Source organism: Aspergillus eucalypticola (genome assembly GCF_003184535.1).
Source record: "Aspergillus eucalypticola CBS 122712 chromosome Unknown BO83scaffold_15, whole genome shotgun sequence".
NCBI lineage: Eukaryota > Fungi > Ascomycota > Eurotiomycetes > Eurotiales > Aspergillaceae > Aspergillus > Aspergillus eucalypticola.
In genome coordinates, this window is record NW_020290289.1 from 181560 (window position 1) to 206828 (window position 25269).

A 25269-nucleotide genomic window follows, 5' to 3' on the forward strand; every position below is an offset into this window, starting at 1 on the left:
CAAATCCTCCATATTTTGGTTTATCTTCCTGCAACCTGGAGTAAGTTTGATTCTGGATGTCCTGCCACTATTCAAATAGTAACCATGTATGGCATTGATGATGAGGATGATCTGCTGAAAATGAATTGTCAAATTTTCATTGACCAACCCCTCAATAACACATGTACTGCTTTGATGGGAGGACGGATCTATAGAGATGGAGTATGGCAGCAGATCTTGAGTCAGAGGCAACAGCCACCTTGCGATTTTATGAACGAATACTCGGCTGTTAGCGCTGAACTGGCCCAGTATGGGAATTTCCCAACCAAATGTTCCATTCAGCCCGGGAAAGTGGAGATCCGTCGCTACTACCCTGGCGAATGTCTCTTGACAAAAAGTTTCCCTAAAGGCAAATTCAAGTTTAGTCTCAATATCGAATGTGAGTATGACAATGAAATCATGACAATACTTGAGGCGGAACTAGAAGAGGAGGTTAAATAAAACATGAATGGATCATATTCCCCCGGCTATTGATAGAATAGACGCTATATATATATTCAATATATATATTGGAACAGTGGCCAGCACGTCGAGGGAATATCTATAGTTACGCGAGCCTGTCATATGGGTATACACAACGTACATGCGTGTCGCATGATGGAAACTTGAAATGTTAAGTCGAGATATGGGGCATACATTTTGCGGACTACGGAAGTCGTCAAGGAGAACACGCGTGCGTTATGTTATAGCGACCAAATCTGATACTTCCACCACTCATTAAGAGCTAGAACCATACCAAGATGTGGACTATTCACCAATCGCTCACGCTGGGCCACTGGCGAGCAACCCATAATGAATATGGAGTACCTGCACTAGTGTCTTAAGTCGGTTGGGGCTACATCTTACATGCGCATGGAACAGACCACTGCTGAAAGATATAACAGTGACATAGCCTTGAAGTTGTGTTGAATCAGCGCTCAGGGAGGCGATATATTACACATCACCGACTGGTGCATCATCAATATGTGTGTTTGCAACGCCAGTGAGCATGTACCCCGTAGTAATAGTAGTGCTGTGGGGTACAGGGCATTTGAGCTCCCTATCGAGTGTGAAATCAGTCTGCCCATAAATCGAGAGACCCGGGCTGTGTAGTTTGTAACTCGGTCGAATACTGGAGATAGCAGTACTGATAATAGCGTTAGGTACAAACATCATTGAAGACCTATGGGACGCCGAGGTAGAAAAGACATAAATGTCTACTTATGGAGCTTTCTTTGGGGGAGGTTGTAGGTGTACCAAAAAGTAACTAACACATCCCGGACACTAGACGGACTGTCCATATCGGCCACTGAGGCCCTTCTTTATTTTCCAGGTGCCATAGCGCCAGCGCTGCAAACCAGATAACCAATTAGACAATATGTCCACAAGCCAAATGATGAACCAAAAATAACATATTGTGTTTGTCCCGAGGATAGACGGAGGGAGATGTCTCAACATAATATTGACTCACTCAGATATTGTCCATTTTAGACGCCAACAGTCAATGTCCCACATCAGGTCTTATTGCGCAATCCGAACCCAATCACACAATATACAATCGAGTCAACGCGCAAAGTCCGTCCCAGATCAATGTCTCAATTATCGTGCCAAGCAGCAATCCCAGCAGTCCCTCCACGGCTAAACTTAGAACCAGGTAAATAAAACCTAAAAGCGGGGTAATAAGCCACCTCCAACAAGAGACCCTGGGGCAAGGAACAAACGACTCCATTTTCCTCGGGAAATGCAACAGCAAAGTAAGCCTCACATAGCATGTGAAAGCTTCATTTCCAATTAATTAAGCAATCAGACCACTGCGTTAGCTAAAATTACCAATGACCAGCTGACCTGCACGAGCTCCACGGCCCAGAACCAGCTTAGTGCTGACCGAGACGGGTAGATAAGCGGCCTGAGCGACACGCTAATGTGTGCCTATTATGTATCCTGACATATTGGTCGGACTGGTTGGGTTCGGAGATTGCCAAGTTAATTTAAGCTGTGGTTGCATTGGGGGTCTGATCTTACGATAAATTGTTACCGAGGGAAGATGGAAATGGAAGGGGGCGGAGCTGTTATCGTACAACATCACATTCAACATAGTAATAATCATAAGAAATGCCATCGTAGCACATCACATCACAATCTACCCTCCACTCTATAATATAATCTGAGTAAGATAAGAGATCAACACCTCCCCACCCCAGCCACCAAATCCCCCGCAACCACATCCACCCCCGCTGTATCCGCATCCTCTATCCCAAACGCCAAGAACATCACATCATCAAGATACCCATGATACTTCTGCCCAGCAGTTTTCCACCCGATTGACGTCACATACATCATCTCCGTCTGATTCCCTTCGTCCATCATCCCCCGTCCGTGAATCCACACCGGCTTATCCGAAATCCCGTAGATTTCAAACGGCGCCCTTTGGGAGAATAGCATCACGTACGGTTCGTAGCTACTATGGAATCCCACAAATCGCTTATGCTGGAAGATCGTTAAGATGACTGTGTTCGAGTCATCTGGGTGGCAGTTCGGGTCTGCACGCATACACAGCGTCACTGCTAGGGAGTTGGTAGCTTGGTGGATGGATTCGTGGTCGGGGTCTTGCATCTGCGGTAGGTATTTCTGAAGACAGGCTGCGTCTGCACTCGCTGCTGCTGGAGCGATATCAGAGCCGACGGATCCGTCTAGGGTCAAGGCAGCGAAGGCTCTTGTGGGTGCCACATCGTAGTGAACATAGGCGTTGCCGGCTCGGTCCCAGAAGAGGAACCAGTTCTTTTCGACGGCAAAGTACGGGGCCGTTGTAGGGCGCTGGAGCTCTGTAGCACGCCGGAAGCCATAGTCTGTGATAGTGTCGGAGGCAGGCCAGTCGACAAGGAGTCGGAAGTCGAGAATCCACTGGCCAAAGCAGGTCACGGCGGAGTTGGAACCGTAGATGGTGTACGGGGCGTCTGGGCCGTAGAAGACGCGGGCATCGTGAGGACCGATGCTAAGGGCGAAGAAGGCGAGGCGTCCGGAGCAGAGGGCGTTGTTGCCCTCGGTTGCGGCAATGGGGAGGATAAACGGATAATCGATACAGCGGAGAGTGCGACCTTTGTCTTGAAAGACGGCATCACAGACAAGTTCGACGAACCAGGCGCTGTCTTTTTCGCGACGACCGGGTTCATGAAGCTGCGCGGTGATGATCCAGGTGTTGGGTTTGGAAGGGTGCGAGATGATGCTGGGGTTGATACCGCGTCGGGAGCGGAAGTCGATGCGGAAGTATCGGCCTTCCGGAGTCGAGTTGGAGGTTATCTCATGGTGGGTGTCGGCGACAATCTGGCTAGCGGTGCTCTCGGGGAGGGTTTTGAGGTCGGTGGTGGTGGCGGTCTCAAGGCCAAGGTCGAGATCAGGGTGAGTGTCGACGTGAATGGCACGATAGAGATAGTAAAAGGTGCTGAGGAGGAGGATGAGTAGGGCCACTAAAGGCACGAAGCGCAGTATTCGGGAGAGCATGGTTGTGAAGCGGAGGGGAGGGGAGGGGTGTTGGTCGAGGGACCATCGCGCCCGCCGTTAATGTCTGCATAATGGGAGACTGCGATATCGCGATTAATTAGGGTTGCATCCGAGCCAGGCTCTCAGCTGAGAGCAGAGAGAGAGGAAAGACGGCATCCCCCGCCTGTAAGTGGCGTGCCGATCCGGACGTATTGCTGTTTTCACTCGGGATGCAACATGTGATAAGAAGGTGCAAAATAACACGGTCAATCAGGATGCGCTAGTTGTAGCCGTCTAGAAGCCACTGGGTGCCGGCCAGGGCTCGGGTTGGAACTATTGCTTTTTAGTGGAGAGCCGGACTGTGTCTCTCGTCCCGAAGCGGCAACCCCACCGGTATCTCCCTGTCGCTTGGGCCTCTCAGGGACCAACGAATCCACCAGGAAGGCAAATGGCAGATGGGTCTAAGATGAGCTTACGGCACACTAGTAAGAAAAGGCGACTACACCAAATTACCCAACAGAAGAAGCAAAACTGAGACATTCATTTCGGAGATGCCTGGCAACTGCAGCATCAACTACGCGTCACTCGGCGATACAGCCACTGAGCCAATCGCACACTCGGCTCATCGATCAATTTGGTTACGATCTCCGCCAACCAAAAGGTCACCGGCAGCAGAATCAAATGAGTAGCCAGAAAGCTGACCTCCAACCCCAGAGGCCCCGTGCGGGGGAGCGGGAAGCGATCGATCCACCCGGGACAATTTGTGGCATGCGAATCGCGCACCCAACCCACCGCAGCATACAGCCGATCACCAAGCACCCACAACACCGGTCCATGCACTAGATAGAAGGCGAAGGATATCCGCCCCAGATACTGGTTGAAGCGTAGCTCGAAAAATCTCTTCAGCCAGCCGATCCGCCCAATTGCTGTCACAATGAAGGTGGACGCCCAAAACAAATAAAACCACTTGTAGTCAAACACCGCTTGGGGCTTCAAGAAGGACAGGTAGTACCACCCCGGGGAATCCCGCAGCGCCTGCAGGTCCCACGTGCGAGATGGCACGCCGCCCAGGTAGATGCTGACTGCAAAAAGGAAGTAGATGATCCCCTCCTGGAACGGTCCCAGCATCAAGAAAATGTCCGGAAGGTTGTCGCGTGCCGCAAGCAGGTCCAGGTCGCAAAGCAGCATGCCGGAGATAAATAGCGCTCCGAACCAGCCATCGGCAATGTAGAGAAAGTAGAAGATCAGTCCGGCCTCACCAGCCAGACGCATGTTCCGGCGAAGGCGGGAAAAGGCCAGCAAAGCTGTATAGACAATGATGGATCCGCGGAATTCGACGGGAATGGACCACGAGTGGAAGTTGTAGGTGAACCATGGCTCACCACCCCCGCGGAAAATGAAGCTGAAGTTCTTGAACTCGATATACCAGTTCCACACTTCTTCACCATAGGTGCCTTTTAATTCGGGAGTTGCGCGGACATGGAACAGGTGAAGGAAGGTGAGATAGATGAACGTGGTGGCGATAACAGGAAGGTGAAGACGCAGCCATCGCCGGAACAGCGCGGAGGACAAATTGTCGCCCAGCTGAAGGTATTCACCCGCCTGGATCAGCGCCAGCGGTTTGGCGGATAGCACATAGCCCGATAGCACGAAAAAAACACTGACCGCAAAGTGCCCACCGGAAAAGAAGGTGCGAATTCCGGGAAACGCGACCAGGAAGTGTTGCTTCTCGTAACCATACGCATTTTCAAAGATCCGCTCAGCACCCATGCCATCGTGTGCCCATAATTCATGATGCCCCCAGTACACCAGGAAGGCTGCAAACCCGCGCAGCCCGTCTAAGTAGGCTGTCCGCCGGGCTTTCCCCGTTGACGAAGTGCTGCTCCCACCCCAGGACAAGAAAGACGGTAGGAGCACACTGAGCCAGCGGGCTTTGCTCCGGAGATCCACCGAGAGGGGCAGAATGGACTTTTCACGATCTGGCGAGAGGGTGCGGACGGGCATAGTGAAAAACAAGTCGGGCAAAACGCGTCGTCAAGACGGAGTCTCGCTGGCTGAAGATGAGGGGCGATATTTGAGGGAAAGACTGGTGACATTCAGAATTCCCAAAATCCCGAGCTGGGCTGTCGGATCGACAGATTGCAGAGCAGTAGTCAGCTTATCGTGTCTTGGCCCAGAAGCACATGCGTCGGACTCATTTCCCATCCGGACAGAGCTAGCAGACTAAGACCCGAGGTAGCATTGAGCAACCCCGGGCTCTGGCAAATGCGATCGACATGGGTGCGATATGTCTCGACCCAATCGCTCGACAGGCACACCGAGCGGGCTCCTCTCAGCCGGGCCCTCGTGAAGCTAAGAGCATTAGTGTCACGCAGGTGGGTGGAGCCCGTAATATAGCTTCGAAATGCAATGCCCTGAACTGCCCTGGTCAGGTCCGAATGGCGCTGGTTTCTGGCCGCGCGTTGCGGGGAGAGCTGATCTGGTCAGACCGGCTCGCTCTGGCTCATAAACATTCTGGCCCTCAGCAGCGTGTGGTTTTTTTTGCTCGTCCGCCGAACCCCTCGTCTCTCATCCCCCTCATGGGTCAGTTGGGCCAGTCCGTCACAATGCAGTTGAAGACTCCCATACCTGCCATGCCTGCCATGCCCGCCATGTCCGGTGTCTGTCTTCCACGACAGGTTCGCCGGGTGGTGCCGCTCTTCCTGGCAGTCTTCTGCCTAGTTTTCTATCTCTCGCTTACAGGCACTTTCGCCGAGTTTCACGGGAGCCTCGCGCGTCAGAGCAAGTGCAGGCTCTTCCCCCGCAAGATATGGCAGTCATGGAAGGTCAATCCCTTCGAGTTTGAAGAGCGTGACCTGAACGTGGCGCGTACCTGGACCTCTATTAATCCAGGATACCGCTACGAGGTGCTGACAGATCAAAACGACCTACATTATGTTGAAACAAACTTCGGGCCTGATGGCCTCAATCGTCCCGACATTGTCGAGACCTACCGCTCCCTGACCGCGAAGATCATCAAGGCCGATCTACTTCGCTACCTCGTAATGTACGTGGACGGTGGAGTATACGCTGATATCGACGTCGAAGCCCTGCGGCCATTAGATCGCTTCATCCCCGAACGCTTCAACGAAGCGGACATGGACCTGGTGATTGGTGTCGAGATCGACGAACCCGACTTCAATGACCATGCCATTCTGGGTCCCAAGTCACAATCCTTTTGCCAATGGACCTTTATCAGCAAACCACGCCAACCAGTCATGATGCGGCTGGTGAACCGCATCCTCGAGTGGCTGCACGATCACTCTGTCAAGCAGGGCAAGCCCATCTCTGACCTCGAACTTGACTTCGACGACATCATCAGCGGAACCGGCCCGTCCGCCTTTACGGAAGCTGTACTGGCCGAGATGAGCGCCCGCACTGGCCAGGAAGTGACATGGAAGACGTTCCACGACATCCCCGAGTCAAAGTTAGTGGGTGGTATCCTAGTGCTCACAGTGGAGGCCTTTGCTGCAGGCCAGGGTCACTCGGACTCGGGTAACCACAATGCGCGATCGGCGCTGGTTAAGCACCACTACCACGCGTCGGGGTGGCCCAACACCCACCCGCGTTTCAAACACCCTCTCTACGGCGAAGTTGAACAGTGCAACTGGAATAAGCAATGTGTGGCGGACTGGGATGCCAACACAGCGGCTTTCGCGGCCCTATCACCAGAGGAGCAAGAGCAGCAGATCGCCATGAAACAAGCCGCTGATGCCGCTGAGGCCGAGATGGCCGTGGAAGATCTAGCGGGGGATGACGAAGATCTTGGGCTCGCCCTCGAGTGAGGAAAAGAAAGCATGGGGGTTAATTAGATGACTTCTATCGATCTTGAAATGTCCGGGACGTGACAAACCCCTCTGGAGTAACGGTTGTTCGGGCGGTCGGAAGGGTATTTGATGTTCATTGAATTATGGCGTATGATGTATAATGGCTTAGATTTGATGTTAAACAAAAGACCGAGCTTGGCTGTTAATTTGAAATAAAACTCATTGCTTGTGATGTTGATTTTCTTCATGCTAGTGACTGCTGTCGTTCGTCGTCAAGTTATTTTTAGCCTGCATGGCTTGGCAACTACAGGCATCTCTCGTGTTCATCTTGACGACCGTGACAGAAAATGCGACAAGTTACACAGACGTCTGCTCGTTCCACTGCTCCGGAATACAAACTCCGGCTTCCCGTGGGATTGGGACCAGCTGCAGCTCATAAGAGCCCTGTAGCATTGGAAGGGCTTAGCTTTGACAATCCGTAATCAGAGTTGGAAACGCCATTCGCGCGACCGCAATCAGATGCAATCGCTCATTCTTTGGTTGTAATTAGCACTTGCTTTTCCGATTACGCAGCTTCCTGAAGTTTCTGACGGCGTGCAGGATCTGCTGGTCGGAAAAAGAAAACATTGCATGCTGCCAAGACTGACGATATAGGGTGATGGGGCGACGGGATTCCCGATAACATTTATTGCTTGTTAGTCATAGTGGCTACTATCAGATCCACATACTAATGCCAAAATCACCATAGCGGCAGACGAAAAGACCACAGGATTAATCATTATCAACAATCGGTGAGTGATAGGAAAGATCCCATGCGGCGCCGGAATGTCGCCATCGCCTGGTGTGCTTTATCGACCCAATCACACCAATTCAACCTGCTGCGGTATCGCCAGCATAAAGTGATCGCCATTTCCCCCCACCACTCAGCTTATCGTGGATTATTTGCTTTTTCTCATCACATCGGCCTCAATATTGAGAACCCACCATGGATGATATCCATAATACCCAAAAGGACCCAGATGTCTATATCTCGCCCACCCTCGAACCAGGGCCTGCCCTCCCCAAAGTCGGTGACCGCACACCACGTATCGTCCACGATGAAGAGGCTCAGAATCTACGCAAGGGGTTGCAAGAACGCCATACCCAGATGATAGCCATCGCGGGTGCCATTGTAGGTCATCCCCCCTTCTTCGCAAAATTCCAAATGTCAATATTCGTACTACGTACTGAAAAACCCACCAGGGAACCGGACTCTTCCTGGGTCTAGGTAGCTCCATCCAGACCGGTGGCCCGCTCGGCGCCCTACTCGGTTATCTACTGATCGGCCTGGTGGTCTGCGCCGTGCAAATTGCCCTAGGCGAAGTGTCAGCCCTGATGCCCGTGACCGGCTCTTTTGTCCGACACGTCGAGCTGCTCGTCGATCCGGCTCTCGGTTTCGCGATAGGTTGGAACGTCGTCTACGGTTGCTTCATGTCCGTGCCCAGCGAGATCTCCGCGGCTGTCGTCCTAATCCAGTACTGGAATGACACCCTCAACCCCGCTATCTGGGTGACGATCCTGATCGTCATCTCGGCAATCGTCTCGCTGCTCTTCATCCGAGTCTACGGAGAAGTAGAGTTCGTCTTCGCCATTCTGAAGATCCTCCTCATCATCGGCATCATCCTCATGGGCTTGGTGATCGACCTCGGCGGCGTTTCAGGTACTCCGCGTCTCGGGTTTCATTACTGGAAAGACCCCGGCCCGTTTGTCCAATATATCGCCTCAGGACCGTGGGGCCGATTCCTCGGTTTCTGGGCCGTCACGACAAATGCCGTATACTCTTTCTCCGGGGTGGAAAGTCTGACCATCGCAGCAGCGGAGATGGCGAACCCGCGACAAAACATCCCCCGCGCATGTAAACGCGTGTTCGCGCGCGTTACTATCTTCTACTTTCTCGCTGTGCTGATCGTCGGGATGATAGTTCCTAGTAACGATCCCCGACTGGGCAGTGAATCCGGCACGGCAGCGCAGAGTCCATTCGTGATCGCTGCATCCGATGCAGGGATTAAAGTAGTACCGTCGATTATTAATGCCGTTGTGTTGACATCTGCGTGGTCAGCATCGAATCAGAGTATTCTGGCTGGAACGCGCACGTTGTACGGTCTCGCGCTAAAGGGCCACGCCCCGGCGGTGTTCTTGCGGACGACAAGACATGGTGTACCGTATGCTTGTGCTGTGGCGCAGATTGCTGTGTCCGCGTTAGCGTACCTTACGTGCCAGAACGAGGCTTATACGGTGTTTAATTGGTTGTTGGATTTGACGGCGGCGGGGGTATTGATTTCGTGGGGCACGATTGCGTTGAATCATATCAGGCTGATGAGGGGGTTCAAGGCGCAGGGGTTGGATACGGCGGAGATGCCGTGGCATCATTGGTGGTCTGGTGAGTGGTTCAATACCTTTTCAGGAATGCATTGTGGCTGATGAAAATAGTTTATACATCCTGGTTTGCTCTGGTGATGTGTGTGATTGTTCTATTCACGGGTGGGTTCACGGTGTTTACTCATGGCAATTGGGATGCTTCGAGTTTTGTGTCGTCGTACTTGTGAGTTGCATCCTGTGTCAATGGATGTCGTTGTACTAACTAGGGGTAGGGATATTCCGCTCGTACTGGCTTTCTATCTGGGCTATAAGTTCTGGAAAAAGACAGAAACGGTATCGAGTTACGAGATACCGCTGGAGCAGGCTCTTCTTGGGTGTCGCAACGATCCGGATAATGTACCCATTCGGAGGAGCAAGTGGGCGAGGTGGAATATTTTGTGGGGATAATCAATCTTGGGACGGAGCAGGTTCTTATAGGTAGGTCATATAAATCCCACGAAACTATATCAATTGACTAACACATGTACCGCACCCAGGGAGAGGGAACATATACGATCATTATATGACACGTCATCTCAGGATTACGCAAGAAGCAATGCAGCGCCTGATTAATAGACCAGTACCATGTGCTCCAGCAAAGCAGCATACACCAGAGCTTAATATCTCCGGCTCACTCGCTGTCAGCTGCAATGTATGCATACAATGCAGTAGCCTCGTCATCACGCTTTCTGTCAAGTTCCGAGTCGGCTGCAATATACGCATATAGCGCAGTGGCTTCGTCATCACGTTTCCTGTTCAGCTCCGAGTCGGCAGCAATGTACGCATATAGCGCAGTGGCCTCGTCATCGCGCTTCTCTTTGTCGTCGATCTCGGTGTCGGCGACAATATAACCATACAACGCGGTGGCTTCGTTGCCTGCTCTCTCCCGAAGAGCATGGAAGTCCTCCGACCTGACGCGAAGGGTCACTGCTGCTGATGTGTGTCAGTGGCATAATATTCTCTATTATTAATTTTCCCGGGGGTTGCATACGCTTGGCTGTCGGCGCAGATATGGCCATGGGACTCAACAACAGTCCATAGATGGCTGAGAGGAGGAGCGAATACTTCATTGTGGACTAGGTGGGCTTCCGGAAATCTGCTGGGGACTTGAAGGTAGAACAAAAGATGCCTCAACAATCAAGATGGCAGGAGGAAGGGGCCTATTTATGTGGACTTCGGTCATCGGTCGTGCTGCTCGTATCTCCCCGGTCATCGCCCGTGATCAAGCGGGGTGAAACAGCTACACAGCCAAGGTGTAGTATCCGCTCACACCAGTGTGACTGTGACAGCAGCAAGTATCTGCGCCTGTTTCAATTAGGAAAGAACGTAGCGATCCCTCAATGAAGGTAGTTGGATGACATCTGCGGTGGCGACAGTTCACGAGCACTAATGCATACTTGACAGACGATTGATGAGCCTCATATTTCCACGGGGTGTTGCGCAGTTCAGCTGACCACGATGAAAGTAGCGAGGATATTTGACCTTCCTTGCACCGACAAACAGCTCCAATCTTCTGCCAATTTCTCTCTCTCAATCTGACAGAGAATGATGAAAATGAAGCCTGCTGCATCTCCATCATACGAGCCGCTGGGGACCAGAGACAACGACGATGTGGTCTACAGCGTCTCTGAGAATACGCAAAGCGAGGACGATGTATCTCTCTTGAAGCAAGCACCCCAATGGCCTCAACACTCCAATAGACGCCTTCAATTGCTCCTCTGGCTGAATGCGACTGTTTTTGCGCTGTCACTCTTTCTCTTTGCCATGACTGTCAGCATCGTTCGGGGCACTGGCGACCCAAACCATCTCTTACGGAAGACCTCCGAGTACTGTGAGTGTGACTCGACTATGACCGTCATCTCAGATTACTGACCAGTTGCAGCTCCTGTGTTCGATCGCCTTGAGATACCCCTCATCAGCAAGAAAATGAATGCGACGCTGCTGGAGCCAGACCCCCTTCCCATCTACCGCCAACCCCCTAGCCCCGAGGTAGACGCAGCCTGGAACCGACTGGCGAACATTAACCCCATCGCCATCAGTCGTGATGACGTGGCCAAGCTGGGAAGGGATCCTGAGCAGGCAGCCAAATGGCCCGAAAGCTTTGGCTTTGGATCCGAGGCGTACATTGGGCGACTGGATGTCTTCCACCAGATCCATTGTCTGGATTGGCTGCGGCGTGAAGCGTACTTTGACCACTACTATGGAAAGAAGTGGCCGCCGGGAACCCCGCCCTCTGACATGCATCGGACGCATATCTCCCACTGCACCTACCTGCTGCTCCAGAACCTGATGTGCAACGCTAATGTCGACATCTACACCCATTACTGGGCGGATGCGCAGCTGAACGCCTTCCCCGACTTTAATGTGAACCACAAATGTCGTGATTTTGACGCCATCTTGCGCTGGCAGGAGGAGAACTCGGTGGATGTGGATGAGTTTGCAGCCATTAGAAAACCCCCCGAAGCAGAGGCCCGGGTCATGTCGCATCGATTCAAGGAGTTATTTGGTTGGTACAAGTCCAATCCGGATGATGGCTCGGACAGTGGGGTCATTGGATGATCATAGCTTGCGTGGTCGAGTACTTGGATGGTAGCATCATGTTCATGATCGGCTGCTTATCCGCGGAAGGATGAGAGTGGGGTTAGGCTGTAAATAGCGTGTGAGTTGTAGCGTTAGCCTAAGCATGCTGGATCTTCCATCCCTGCAGGCGCCACCAAGCATTTGATAAGACACTGTATAGCTATTGATTGGTCAATTACCCCCCGGAAATGTAATGGCGATGCATGCCCCCTTGCATGCATCCCAGTTTTCTAGCTGACATGTCAGTATCAATTGGTCCTTCTAGGGGGACACAATGTGCGCTCCCAGAATAGGGATTCTGCGATGTAACCGCACCATGCACGAGACAACCTGTGCGTTTCACCCGATGCCATCACGACACACGGGTGAGGTGGGATCCTCACCCACTGCATCTTACTTGGCATGTCTGGCTTGAGCAATTTTTGTAGTTGGAAGGTCTCCCCCTTGCCCTCCCTAACAACTGGAGATCCAAAAAAAGCCCAACATGTCCACACAAACACGCTTCCTCTATAGTATACTAGCAACACTTATCTTCTTCCTTTTCACAACTCTTGGTATCATATACGCATCAACCGGCAGCTTAGCCACCCTCTCCCAAAAGTTCCACATACATGTTTGTCCAAGCGAGTCTCGGCCTACAGCCCCAATCATCCGGAAATTTCAATCATTGACTCCATTACTGGGCGCTACATCCGATGGTTTTCTACCTCATGATACACATCTCTCATGGGAATCTCTTCTTCTCCCCAAAAACGGCGGTATTCTGAAGGTCCGGACGGATAACAACACCATTACCGACTACGGGATCTCCATGTTCCATCAGCTTCATTGCCTAACTGTTCTTCGGGGGCTAATATTCCCTGAAACCTCTCAGCATCATGGTGCTTCGACCTCGCCGTCACATTCTGGTGATGAACATGAAGATGCAGTGCACTGGGCTCATTGTTTTGATTATATTGCCCAGGTAAGTGGAATGATCCTTCTGGGCGCATTAGAGTTCGAGGATACTGACAATGACAAGTCCATAATATGTGCAGCAGATGGTACTATTGAACCACCTCATCCAGCGCTCAATAAAGTTGGGAACCGAATCCTCGTTATCGACGGGATTGGACATGCCCATCAGTGCAGGGACCCGGAGCCGTTGTGGAGGGCTGTTCGAGAGAGTGGGAGGAATCCCGTTCATCTTTCTGAAGTGAAAGATACTGTCGGCCATAGTGAGTTTCCTCTAAAGGAGGAAGCTACGTGCCAGGGTGCTTGTTCGATGCCGGAGCCATACTGGACTGAATGAGACAGTGGTTAGGAATATGGTAGATTATTATCGGACTCAGTGGAAGGCATGCTGTATTGGAATAACCGGGTGGCTAGAAGTCGCACATCTCAAGCTCTAGGCTTCCATTTGATACATTGCGGAGTAGACACACTACTATGAACGATATGTTCGCGATTAGGGCGCGCTGACCTCTCGGCTCCACCCAATTTGGGAATCCCGAGATAACTCTGGAAGGTTTTTGTCATGTAGGCAAATTCCGGTCGCATATCTCAACCAATGTAGAACTCGGATGCGATTTCTCATGTAACAACAAGGCTGAAAGCTTCTTATATTCAAGCTCATTCAGTGACCGATGGTTAACAACAAAGCGTAAGCATAATAGGGGACAAAGGGAGGGAGCGCTTCAGGCCGCCTCCAGGCTGCCATGCGCTGACGCACCAAACCAGGGACCCTGGTCAGTCACGAGCCATCACAATCTCAATCTTATCGCGCCCCTTGCCCTCCAATCTCTTCTCTTCACATCCTCATCACTGTGCATTATTTCTCTCTTTCGCTGTCGCCAAGATTGCGTTTTCAACATACTTCCATCTGCCTCATCTATCATATCTGTATGCTTCCCTCCTCACATAACCATGGCGGGTAGCTGCTCCCCCGCTGCTGATGACTTGTTCGGACCGGTCGTCGCGTGTCCAGCAACATTTGACTTCACTCTGCTCTTCGAACAAAGTATCCTCTCCATTGGCCCATCCGCCATCTTTCTCCTCCTGGTTCCATGGCGTATCTGGTCGCTCTATCCAGAGAATGTCAAAACGGTTGCAAATAACGCCCATTGGCGGAAACTGGTCAGTTGCCTCCCTATAAAAACAGCATAATCCTGCCAGGAACCGGACCTGACCAAATGAAGACCGTCGCAGTTTGTCTTCTTGCTCTACAGATCGCCTCGGTGGTTGAATGGGCGCGCTATGACTTAGTCCGGACTGCCATTCCTGCAGTCGCCTTGTCACTGGTCGACGCTCTATCAATAGCTATTCTATCAACCATCGAGCACAATCGCTCAGTACGCCCATCGTCGCTATTGAGCATCTATCTCCTTTTTTCAGCCCTCTTCGATGCTGTGCAAGTGCGCACATTGTTCATTCGACATTACCCGTCCTCCCTCGGAGCTTTCTCTGCAGCAACTGTTGCACTCAAGCTTCTTTTTCTGACTCTGGAAGCCCAAGACAAACGCGGCTATCTCAAAGAACCACTTCTCGCAATCCCGCCCGAGTCCACCAGTGGATTCATTGCTCGCACCGTTTTCTGGTGGTTGAATCGTCTATTTGTTAGCGGTTTTCGGAAGCTCTTGACGCTCGAGGATTTGTTCCCGACGGACAGCGACCTGAAGTCGGAGGGTCTGAGGCGAAAGATTGGAGGAACCTGGAAAAAGTACCAGTCCAGCCAGACGCGTAGCCTAGTTTTTGCGACGTTTATCAGTTTGCGTTGGGCAGTTCTGCGTACTATTTTCCCCAGGCTCTGCCTCATTGGATTCAGCTATGCTCAGACGTTCTTCATTCAGCGTGCGATTGAGCAGCTACACAGACCAGATACGCAGCTAACCCGTAATGAAGGCTACGGATTGATTGGGGCAGCGGCGCTCATTTATAGTGGGATCGCGGTATGCAGTTGCATTACCTACTGAACTTCTCAGACAAAACTGACGGAGTTAGATATCAACGGTGCATTACAAGCACCAATTATTTCGTATGATCACGATGTTCCGAGGTGCAGCAGTTGCCTTGATCTACGATCACACCATGGTTCTACCAGATGGAACTCGCGATGAATCGGCTGCGGTTACGCTAATGAGTACTGACATTGACATGATCGCGCGGTCTCTAGAGCAAGCTAGCGAGCTGTGGGCCCGCGTGGTGGAGATTGCTATCGGTATTTGGCTGCTAGAGCTGCAGCTTGCTGCTGTTTGTGTTGCCCCGATTCTTGTGATCCTCGGTAGGTCATACTTGACATAACATAGCCCTTTCACTAAATCATTATAGTATGCACATCGGTTCAGATGTATATGGCCACCTTCATGCCTGCCAGGCAGAAAGTCTGGGTCGGTGCAATCCAACGGCGAGTCAGCATAATATCCTCGGCACTGAAATCAATAAAGAGTGTCAAGATGCTCGGTCTATCTGGAGTGCTCGCCAATACCCTTCAGGCGCAACGAGAGCGCGAACTAGACTTGTCTAGGGACTTCCGATGGTTGATCGTGTGGCTGAACGTGGTTGGTAAGTAACTCACTCTAGGCCGGCGTTGAACCAAGTTGGCTGACAACATGAAGCAAGTTTGCCTCAGATGTGTGCCTCTCTTGTCACATTTGCAGCTTTTGTCATACGCGCAAAAATCGATCATTCGGAACCACTGTCAACCGTACAAGCGTTTACATCCCTTGCAATTATTAGCCTTATCACAAGCCCGGCGTTACAGTTATTGGCATCAATTCCTGCAATAACTGCCGCTTTAGGTGCCTTTGACCGAATTCACAAATTCCTCACTTCTCCCACAGACCACTCACCGGCTGAGAGAGGCTTAGACACAGAGTCAGGCCTTTCTACCAGAAACGGATCGGCGGTCGAACTGAAGGTCTTGGCACCAAAGGCCTCCGACCATGTTGTTCTTACCATGACGGACGCTTATATCCGTCCAGCTACTGGGTCCACGTTCTCCCTTGAGAATATTAATCTAATCATCAAGACAGGTACAGTAACAATGATTACTGGCCCGGTTGGGTCTGGGAAGTCGACCCTGTTAAAGGCAGCCGTAGGGGAGATATCATGTAGCCAAGGAACGGTTACACGAACGCGGCCGGATTCTGCCTATTGCAGTCAAGTTCCCTGGCTCCAAAACACCTCTATTCGCAATAACATCTGTGGTTATGCTGAGATAGACCATACGTGGTATGGTGAGGTACTAAGGGCATGTGCTTTAGAAGAGGACATATCTCGAATGCCAGAGCGAGATCAGTCTGTGGTCGGTAGCGGGGCTCTCAAGCTAAGTGGAGGACAGAAGCAGCGTCTGGTACATCACCCTAGACATATTACTGTCACGTCACTAACAAAACTATAGGCACTGGCTCGGGCTATCTACTCGAGGAAGAATCTCCTTGTGCTAGACGATGCACTAAGTGCCGTTGACAATAAGACCGCGCAGTATGTCGCAGAAGCTCTATTTGGCGATAATGGAATATGCAGGCGAATAGGTGTTGGTGTAATAATGGCAACCCATTCAGGTTAGTATTTGTTCCGCGATAATGTGTGCAGTTAGAACTAAAGTACTGTTTAGACCAGCAGCTGCGCTTCGCAGATAATGTTGTCATACTAGATTCTAGTGGACGGATCGAAAAGCAAGGCTCCAGGCGGAGCTTAGGTTCCGCCTCGCAAGTATATCCAGACAGGACGGATGCCACTCCAGAGACCCCGACTATCCTCACTGACAGCGGCGAGGAGACATCTACCAAAAAAGTTGAAACACTGACTGTCGATGACATAGCTGATATATCCCGCCGTATGGGTGATACTGCCGTCTACACCTACTACCTGAAGGCGATCGGATGGCGCCATACCTTGGTCGCCTGCACAATTATTATAGTACACACATTCTCCTCCGTGTTCCCTCGTAAGTGCATTCGTGGCCGTGGGTTCGATTCAGCTGATGGGTTTGTAGAAATATGGTTGGAGTTATTTACGGATGATAATGGAAAGAAGGCCGCCCAGTTTATTGGCGTCTACGTCCTACTTGCTGTAGCCGCCTCAGGCTCGCAGGGACTAATGATATGGTGGGCTTTTGACATAGTTTGCTTGTCTGCTAGGCTAACCATCCACAGGCAAATCATGATCAAGATCGTCATTACATCAGGATTGGGACTACATAAGATTCTGGTCCGAACCGTAATCAATGCACCGATGCATTTCTTCGCCGAGGTCGATTCCGGCGTCATCCTCAACAGGTTCAGCCAGGACATGACTCTTGTCGACGCAGTACTACCTACGATGGCGTTTGGCACGGTTTTGAGTAGGTTCAGTTAATTTTACTGTAACTCAGCACTAATACTTTCCAGGTATCGCGCAATGCTTCGCTCAAGTTGCCTTAATCTCGCTGGGCTCCAGCTACATGGCTCTGACGATTATTCCATGTTTACTGATATTGTACTGCGCGCAGAAAGTATACTTGCGGACATCCAGACAGCTCCGGTTCCTCGACCTGGAAGCCAAGAGCCCATTGTATACAATGTTCGTGGAGACTCTTGACGGTATCTCTACAATTCGCGGCCTTGGATGGCAACGCTCGTTTGTAGCAGAGTGCTTACGCCGGCTTGACGATTCTCAAAAGCCCTACTATCTTCTCTATTGCATCCAGCGATGGCTCAACGTTGTTCTCGATCTTCTTGTTGCTTGCTTGGCTGTGATACTGATTGCACTGGCAACCTCGTTACGAAGCTCGACCGATCCGGGAAAACTGGGAGTTTCTTTGACTGCAATAATGGCATTCAGCCAGACCCTGCAGGAAGTTGTGACGAGCTGGACAGGCCTGGAAACATCCCTTGGTGCAATTGCACGGACAAGATCTTTTGAGATGAAAACACCCACTGAGCATCAACCCCAGAGACCAGTAATCCCTTCGTCTACTTGGCCTGTTGATGGGAATATTGAGATCAGGTCTCTTTCTGCCTCCTATGAGTGCGTTCCCTCCGGCCAACGTTTGAAGTATTCACTAACGAACCAACAGTGGCGTCACAAGTGCATTGGACGATATCAATCTGACTATATGTGCCGGAGAGAAGGTGGTTATACGTGGACGGACTGGCAGGTGAGTACTTGCTGCAAACGTACTATTTGTATCCTCCACTGACGTTGACCCAAGCGGGAAGAGTACACTGGTCTCGGCCCTTCTTCGACTCGTCGATACCCAGAGCGGCACAATTAAAATTGACTGGATAGACATCTCCACCGTTCCACTAGATGCACTCCGATCCCGTATCATCACCATTCCCCAGGACCCCTTTCTACTCCCCGGATCTATTCGATTCAACCTGGACCCGACTAGTCGATCTACAGACTCAATCTTGCTTTCAGCATTAGAGAAGGCTAACCTGCTTTCCCTTGTCACGTCGCGTGGGGGTCTGGATGCGGAATTGACATCAACGTCCCTGTCCCAGGGCGAGCAAAGGCTGTTCGCATTAGCAGTGGCCCTGGTGCGGAAATGGAGTCGCGACGGTGATGGTCGCGATAGTGGTGGCATCTTGATTCTAGATGAAGCAACTAGTGGCACGGATGCTGTTACTGATGCGCTGATGCAGAAGGTTACCGATGATGTGTTTGGTCGATTTACGGTTCTCCATGTATCGCACCGGCCTGACAGTGTGAGGGGGGCAGATCGAGTTATTGAGATGGAAAATGGTCGTATCGTGAGGGACTATACCTCGGATTAGTGGCATAGCGAAATCGATCCTCTTCGTTTGATTATTTCTCCTATTCAACCAATGGTAATCACTCAGGAGGTTCACAACCCTCTTGTGAACGCGTTCGAGGCCAGGATACTACCTACATCGCACAGACAAGCATATCCAGCCAATCCTTCTGGCGATACCAGATCCGTGCAGTCGCCTATTTCCGCCCGGCGGGGATCCACTAGCGAGGTGCATGAGGCAGATTAAGTAGGATCCGAGTCAGGCGGTGAAGCAGAAGAGGAGGAATGTTGAGGATGTGGGGAGGGGGCCTTGGGGGGTGGAGGACGGGCAGTAAAAGTAAACAACCGGGGTTTGTTACAGTGTAGTTGTAGTTAGGTTTGGCAATGGTGGTGTTGCGACCGTGGAGACGGGGAATTGCTGCGGATAGGGAAGAAGTCGATCAACTACAGAGAGATCTTGTCAAACCTTACTCCCCTTGTTTGCTGTATCATTGGGAATTTGAAATATGGAGGATATTTACATTATCGCGTTGTCAGTGCAGCGCATTCCTACTGTATCGTTGTTCTGTGTTGTATGTAGTATTGCGCTAGTCTTGTTTTGGTCATTTTACTATACTGTGATTGGGCCGATTTAGTATCGTATAGTACTACAAATACCATGAGATCAATCAGTGGTGGACACGTGCATTAGGGTAGTAGCAGAAATACTGCAAAGTTCAATATCATCAAGAATTACAAGGTAATTGAACCATGATAAACTATCTCGTTTTAAATCACGTTATGAGGTAGGATGATGCCGAATGAGTGCATCTAGTGGAGCTTTGATTTAGTACTCACGAGGTATATATATATATCAATGCCCAAGGGGTGCCTGATTGGACTACGCAAGCCTTCGAATGATCAAATGTTGGATCCCGCTGTGGTAAATACGATGAATTACTGACTACAAATCGAATTATAAGCAAAATTAGACTATTTTCTTGTTCACTGCAACCACAAATAGCATTATGGATGTTGTTGTCAAGTTACCCTCAAAGACATACTTCTTCCGCATTAATGGAAATCTGCGTTGCGGAGGTTACACTTACCCTCCCTTGATAATGCTCTAAATCTCACTATACAAACAACTGAAGGCAAGATGGCCGAGTTGGTCCAAGGCGTCAGGTTAAGGTCCACCTTAATACCCAGCTTCACAGCTTCCTGATCATCGTAAGATGGCGTGGGTTCGAATCCCACTCTTGTCATTTTTTTTTTCTCCTGCACATTTCCCACTGTTGGACACTAACTGGATTGGTAGAGTCCTGTTTTCGCTATCTCTATTTCCCCCCCCCTTTTATTCCCTTATTTATTTCAATTTCTACTATTGACCTCATGTAGCCTCCCATCGCCGGATGTCTAGTCCGAGCCTTATACGCAGGGTTCGGGAAAGTTTCTTTGTTCCCATTTGGCATTTCACGCCGCGATTTTGCGAGGGCTACTGCGCTATTGCACCTGGTCCCGTCCTATCTTGAAAAACGGTACGAAGTTCAGAAAAGCTCCGAGCAAAAGCCATTCTTATGCGGTATGCTCGCCTGACTAGATTTATTAGGGCATTGACAAGCACAGAACCCGGCGCTGCTGACTTTCTATAATCCAGTCCTAATTTAGCCCAAGCCTCTTTGCAACAACATCCGGGTCAGCGGGCAACGCAGCATCTGGCGGTAGAAGATCCTTGCTTTTGAAATTGTCACAAACTTCCACAAATATGACAAACCCAACTCCTCCATGCTTCAGGAAGTATTAAATAAGCCTAGATAAGATCTAAGTTATTCAAAGCTAGAGCATACTTAGATTTCAGCCTAAGATTTAGAAACTTTCATTGCGTAAACATACCTTTCGTGCATTAACAATACTTACGGACGCCCAGATACGTCTGGGTGGATAGTTATAGAGAATACAAACTCATCATACTTCTGGTAGTAGTAGTCAAATGTGTCGCGCCAGATATCTTCGACGTCACACGGACTGACCCATCCATGGCTATTCGCTGAAGACTTAATGAACTTCATGGAAAATAAATCATCAATATACCAGATTCCTGGAATCTGTACCAAAACTGAAGGATTGCTCCTCACAAAAGATTTTATCCATGTTTCAGCATTCTTGGTATAGTCAATCTTGGTCCAGCTGTCATTAACACGCGTGTAGAAACACTGGCAGTCATGGTCACCCGGGCTGTGATCATACTCAATGCCATAGTCCAGAAGAAGGTTGACGCCTTCTGTACTGACTTCCCACCTGTATTGCAAGCACTATGAGCCTTGATTCTTGACCGAACCGCACTCATCACGTGTATTAAGTTGCAAATAACTTTATCTGTACCACCTCTGCTTCTTTGGATGATTTTTGCCACAATAATTTTGTGTTTCTGCGCTATCTTTCTGTCGTGTGACACAGCTTCTTTTCTTCGATCCCTTGTCTTTGTACGGTTCGAACATGCATGAGATATCGGAAAGAAAGCAAGCGACGCAAGATGTGATACCAATGCACTATAATGCAGTCATAAGAATACGAAATTCTTCTTGCTTTGAACCTTAACGTATTTTTCATGGCATGTTGTGCACGCAACTACTCGACGCCTGCTTGATCTTCCAGCAAATTCACAGACTTGGTTATGGCGTACTCCAGGGAGTAGCAGTCGTTCTGGATTTTTCATGGTATGGTAGGGTACATTTAATCGAAAGGCTTCTATCGCTGAATACGTGTAAGAGAATCCTTCATATTATCCGCAAACAATCTTGATGAAAACAGCCTCGGCCATCGGCAAAAATGAAGAATTGGGTGAAAATACTTACTGCTTCATACTTCGTAGAGCATGTTTGCTCTACCGACGATGTCTAGTGAACAAAAAGCATCCTAGTAGTATTCTTACTAGTACCGGTAATGCCTTTATCTCTTATAACTCTCACTGGTTAGTTTCATAAGCAAAGAACCGGGCTCATAACTTGTTGAAATAATATTTTAGATAAATGTTAAAGTCATAGGAACATTTAATTCTCTCTATCTGGGACTCGCTCGGAAGAAGAAACATGGTGTTGAGCCTTGAGGTCACGCGACCTTAGCTACTTGCTCAGTAGGCTACTAGCTATCTGTTCCAACATATCTAGTAGCTTTTTATGGCATACTTCATGTTGCAGGACTCTTTACATGTTGTCTTGGTAGGCAGAATAGCTCCAATCCGGTCTAATTAAGAAGGCGGAACGGGTAACATGGAATGTGGACAACGCAAACTTTTGACATAACACTGTACGCCTATGCCAATCCCCTTACCTCCGAGCTCAACCAGGTATCATCAACGGTACACTGATAAATATATGCGACCGCGGCATAATGCCAAGGAACCGCGTTTAAGCGCATTCCTTCATTGCCCTCTCAGCGAGCGAGCGAAACTCGGCGCAATTCTTCACCAATCGCTTCATCCCTTCGCTAGTAGTGCCTGAACACGTCGACGATAGAAATGCTTCTGCCTGGTCGAGCATCCTCATATTATAGATCTGGCCTGTATCGCGGGGATTGCGAACAATACTCGAGGCCAGTGTTCTTAATGCAACGGTGGGAAAATACATCGTTAACCTTTGCCAATGTTAGTAAACTGTTGTTGGGGTAGCGAAGCCCAACTTACCCAAGGGAGATGTCATCCTTCGGGAGATACTTCATCAAGCTGATAGAAGCACGCGCTGCTTTGGAGGTCAGAGATGCTGATAGTAGAACCCTAGGATTGGATAAAGAGTCAGGGTTGATGGTATACCCAGGATGGTCTGATAGATCCTGGGCAGAATTGATGCCTCGGGCGGCAATTAGAGAATGAATGGCGATCATGCAGTTGTAATATGTCTGGTGCATGTGTAGTAGTATCAAGGATACTGGAGAGGAATGAAAGAGTGTAGGTGATTCGGGCTGAAACTCAGACGGGAGACTATCCTTCCATGCTTGTAATTTCCTATCCAAATCTCCGACTGAGGCGAGGATCTGATGGAACGGCCTATCCGTAGCCGAAGCGGAGTAGAGGCGTTGGTAGATCTCGCCTCTGATCTGTGCAAGTTTACAGGCGGATGCGAAGGCACTGAAGGTCCCTGCCCGGTCGTTTGTTGGCATGGAGTAGACGAGACAATTTGGTGCATCCAATGGTAGAGCTGCGCTGATGGCTTCGTCATTTTGTACTGGTGGTTCACCGAATCGAAAGGAGATTCTGTCCGAGTCAGCTGACATGTATGGGATGATTGCGGAAAGACATAGGTGCATACTCCCTATCGAGGCAGTAAGCAAGCCAAAAAACCGCCTGCCGCTCCTGTTTCTCCTCTTCGGTAAAAATTGAGATGTCTTCTGTCGTCCCCAAACCCAGTTGGTCGCTAATATGGATAGCGACGGATATTAGAAAACTGCAAGGCCGTGCAGCCGATGCCGCCATAAAGAGAACAACCTATATGACCATCAACGTCAATTGTCCAAGAATATCAAAGACTAGGAGCATACCATGACTAGAAGACCCTGAAGACCCCGAAGATCGGGCGGACCCAAATAAAGCTCGTTGACAGCCTCCAGAGCATTCTTTAGAAGAAGCCAGCTTTTCTGATGATCCGGCTGCTTAGTAGCCCCATTGTCAGGAAGCATGTAGGCAACTGCCAAAACAGCATTCATGATAGCCCACTGACCTGGACTTTGAAAGCGCATATCAAGATGCGCTCTTTCAAAGAGGAGTAAAAGATCCGACCGTCTAAAGAAGGGAAATGTGACATTGAAGTCCTCCAAATACCTTTCGACAAGACGTATGATATGCTCCTGTGGTGGGAGAGGACAGAATACTCTCCTGGGTGATATGCAGTGGAGTGGATAGTCAGCAATGAAACCATCACGCTCCTCCGCTAGGACGAGGCGTGTTAAATGGTCCATTGATTCGCCACCAGTCTTCTGCGCTATCCATTCTAAGCCTTCTTGTGAAATCATCGAGAAGCCTGATTGAGATTAGACCAGGAGGAGGTGATAGGTGGCCCTTGGTTTAACTTACAGCCAGAGTTCAATATACCTCCGAGATATCTCGGAACGTTAAAGCATGGTACTGCCGCTTGTGGTTGACTTGATTGCCCAAATAGATTTGGCATATGAGGGCTTGGGGATCTGCTCGCTGAAGACCGGATCGACCCTGGAGGCGGGCTTGTGTAGATGTTGCCCCAATCTGTATCATCGACGTCCTCAACCTGAGGACTACGATCCGTGGGACTTAATGACAACCTCAACGGTGAGATATCACCAACCCCCTCTAATGATGAAGGACCGATTATGGTATCATTTTCGCCTACGGTAAAACCAAGACCCTGCAGACGAGTCTCCATGCGCTCAAGACTTCCTTCCAGATGATTGATCATCGCCTGCCTTTACCGAGCTAGTCAGCCCATGTTCGTTGCGATTAATTCGTTTCAAAGTGATGACTAGCCGGACCTTCTTAAGTTTGCCTGGTATCTCTGCAGATTCCGGGTGCAAGCAATTCCCATCTTCTCGCATTGCGAGCACTTGGCTTTGTTGGAGAGATCGCATTTGATCTTTTTGCGCTGACAGGTATCACAAGCCTGATTACATTTGATTAGCGTGATGACAGTTTTGGTTGATCATGGTGGACCCGCACCTTTCTCCGTGTGCTCTTCCTGCCATCTTCCTTACCTGAATCTAAAGGAAACGAATCTTGTTTGCTAGACATGGGGTTACTAGGGATGGAAGAGTTCATGCCTCTGCTGGTATTGGATGGTCCATTCATTGTCGGACTTGGACATGATAGAAATCCACCAGGGATAGTGGAGCAAAGGGGGGATTTAGCTTGGCCTGGGAAATCGGGTTGATAAGGGACGTAGAGGGGGAAAATTAAGTTGACTTAGAGCCCCTTTTAGGAATTACTCTTCAGATCTCCAAGTAATCGACGAAGATCACTCCCTTTGTTTAAGCGGATGCTTCCAGTCTAGACCCTGGATGAAGGGTGTTGGATTGATGAAGGTTTCATTTTGCCTCCACCGGAGGATGACAAGGACAACGCATTTTTTTCCTTTTTCTGTGGACAAGACGATTGTTTGGGAGACCGACTAGAGATCGCCTTCAAACCAATCTGATACAACGCACAACGTTCTGCTCGGGAAGTCTTGGACCCGATTTCAGGAGCATGGGACGGGGCCCATTCGCCCTATCCGAGCAGTGGTGGTGAACGTGTGGCGGACAATCGAGGAGAGAATGTCCACTTTGTGTCACGGA

The 25269-nt window shown here is 50.0% G+C and overlaps 10 protein-coding genes and 1 non-coding gene across 11 annotated transcripts; 6 read left to right on the forward strand and 5 right to left on the reverse strand.

The window, feature by feature from the left end:
- Positions 1-2199: 2199 nt before the first annotated feature.
- Positions 2200-3601, reverse strand: BO83DRAFT_362567 (uncharacterized protein; the record flags this gene model as incomplete). The annotated part of the gene is made up of 1 exon (XM_025529519.1): positions 2200-3601. The coding sequence occupies exon 1, from the start codon at positions 3514-3516 to the stop codon at positions 2200-2202; it is 1317 nt and encodes a 438-aa protein (XP_025387198.1). The 5' UTR covers positions 3517-3601.
- Positions 3602-4028: 427 nt separating this feature from the next.
- Positions 4029-5773, reverse strand: BO83DRAFT_408837 (acyltransferase family protein; the record flags this gene model as incomplete). Its single annotated transcript, XM_025534085.1, has 3 exons — positions 4029-5474; positions 5510-5581; positions 5746-5773. The coding sequence occupies 3 exons, from the start codon at positions 5771-5773 to the stop codon at positions 4066-4068; spliced, it is 1509 nt and encodes a 502-aa protein (XP_025387199.1). The 3' UTR covers positions 4029-4065.
- Positions 5774-6048: 275 nt separating this feature from the next.
- Positions 6049-7533, forward strand: BO83DRAFT_379147 (glycosyltransferase family 32 protein). Its single transcript, XM_025531432.1, has one exon. It carries the CDS (start codon positions 6075-6077, stop codon positions 7317-7319), a length of 1245 nt encoding a protein of 414 aa, XP_025387200.1. The 5' UTR covers positions 6049-6074; the 3' UTR covers positions 7320-7533.
- Positions 7534-8049: 516 nt separating this feature from the next.
- On the forward strand, positions 8050-10106 carry BO83DRAFT_417841 (arginine permease; the record flags this gene model as incomplete). The annotated part of the gene is made up of 4 exons (XM_025534779.1): positions 8050-8472; positions 8544-9720; positions 9771-9882; positions 9932-10106. The coding sequence occupies exons 1-4, from the start codon at positions 8287-8289 to the stop codon at positions 10104-10106; spliced, it is 1650 nt and encodes a 549-aa protein (XP_025387201.1). The 5' UTR covers positions 8050-8286.
- A 23-nt stretch (positions 10107-10129) lies between these two features.
- Positions 10130-10823, reverse strand: BO83DRAFT_379148 (uncharacterized protein). The gene is made up of 2 exons (XM_025531433.1): positions 10690-10823; positions 10130-10631 (listed from the first exon to the last, which is right to left on the reverse strand). The coding sequence occupies exons 1-2, from the start codon at positions 10766-10768 to the stop codon at positions 10330-10332; spliced, it is 381 nt and encodes a 126-aa protein (XP_025387202.1). The 5' UTR covers positions 10769-10823; the 3' UTR covers positions 10130-10329.
- A 420-nt stretch (positions 10824-11243) lies between these two features.
- On the forward strand, positions 11244-12257 carry BO83DRAFT_399519 (oxidase ustYa family protein; the record flags this gene model as incomplete). Its single annotated transcript, XM_025533321.1, has 2 exons — positions 11244-11529; positions 11581-12257. The coding sequence occupies 2 exons, from the start codon at positions 11244-11246 to the stop codon at positions 12255-12257; spliced, it is 963 nt and encodes a 320-aa protein (XP_025387203.1).
- A 458-nt stretch (positions 12258-12715) lies between these two features.
- BO83DRAFT_379150 (uncharacterized protein) lies at positions 12716-13781 on the forward strand. The gene is made up of 2 exons (XM_025531434.1): positions 12716-13242; positions 13300-13781. The coding sequence occupies exons 1-2, from the start codon at positions 12763-12765 to the stop codon at positions 13567-13569; spliced, it is 750 nt and encodes a 249-aa protein (XP_025387204.1). The 5' UTR covers positions 12716-12762; the 3' UTR covers positions 13570-13781.
- A 300-nt stretch (positions 13782-14081) lies between these two features.
- On the forward strand, positions 14082-19289 carry BO83DRAFT_379152 (uncharacterized protein). Its single transcript, XM_025531435.1, has 12 exons — positions 14082-14393; positions 14456-15205; positions 15258-15537; positions 15585-15818; positions 15872-16608; positions 16657-16819; positions 16873-17205; positions 17254-17365; positions 17414-17601; positions 17648-18266; positions 18316-18396; positions 18451-19289. Exons 1-12 carry the CDS (start codon positions 14184-14186, stop codon positions 19016-19018), a joined length of 4275 nt encoding a protein of 1424 aa, XP_025387205.1. The 5' UTR covers positions 14082-14183; the 3' UTR covers positions 19019-19289.
- Positions 19290-20128: 839 nt separating this feature from the next.
- Positions 20129-20240, forward strand: BO83DRAFT_t166. The gene has a single exon. It is a non-coding gene; the product is annotated as a tRNA-Leu (tRNA).
- Positions 20241-20502: 262 nt separating this feature from the next.
- BO83DRAFT_446676 (uncharacterized protein) lies at positions 20503-21272 on the reverse strand (the record flags this gene model as incomplete). Its single annotated transcript, XM_025536609.1, has 2 exons — positions 20503-20763; positions 20850-21272. A coding segment is annotated over one exon (384 nt), but the record flags the coding sequence as incomplete, so codon positions are not given.
- Positions 21273-22033: 761 nt separating this feature from the next.
- Positions 22034-24398, reverse strand: BO83DRAFT_362582 (fungal specific transcription factor domain-containing protein; the record flags this gene model as incomplete). The annotated part of the gene is made up of 5 exons (XM_025529520.1): positions 22034-22608; positions 22658-23224; positions 23280-23455; positions 23509-23987; positions 24041-24398. The coding sequence occupies 5 exons, from the start codon at positions 24396-24398 to the stop codon at positions 22383-22385; spliced, it is 1806 nt and encodes a 601-aa protein (XP_025387207.1). The 3' UTR covers positions 22034-22382.
- Positions 24399-25269: the final 871 nt, after the last annotated feature.

Excerpts from the sequence above, each read along its gene's own strand:
- BO83DRAFT_379148 (XM_025531433.1), bottom strand. The coding sequence starts at position 10,768 with ATGAAGTATTCGCTCCTCCTCTCAGCCATCTATGGACTGTTGTTGAGT. Across the intron at positions 10,632-10,689 it reads ATCTGCGCCGACAGCCAAGC|CAGCAGTGACCCTTCGCGTC; the intron begins GTATGCAACCCC and ends GACACACATCAG.
- BO83DRAFT_379147 (XM_025531432.1), top strand. The coding sequence starts at position 6,075 with ATGGGTCAGTTGGGCCAGTCCGTCACAATGCAGTTGAAGACTCCCATA.
- BO83DRAFT_379152 (XM_025531435.1), top strand. The coding sequence starts at position 14,184 with ATGGCGGGTAGCTGCTCCCCCGCTGCTGATGACTTGTTCGGACCGGTC. Across the intron at positions 16,820-16,872 it reads AATAATGGCAACCCATTCAG|ACCAGCAGCTGCGCTTCGCA; the intron begins GTTAGTATTTGT and ends AGTACTGTTTAG. Across the intron at positions 17,602-17,647 it reads GGCGTTTGGCACGGTTTTGA|GTATCGCGCAATGCTTCGCT; the intron begins GTAGGTTCAGTT and ends AATACTTTCCAG.
- BO83DRAFT_379150 (XM_025531434.1), top strand. The coding sequence starts at position 12,763 with ATGTCCACACAAACACGCTTCCTCTATAGTATACTAGCAACACTTATC. Across the intron at positions 13,243-13,299 it reads GTTTTGATTATATTGCCCAG|TCCATAATATGTGCAGCAGA; the intron begins GTAAGTGGAATG and ends GACAATGACAAG.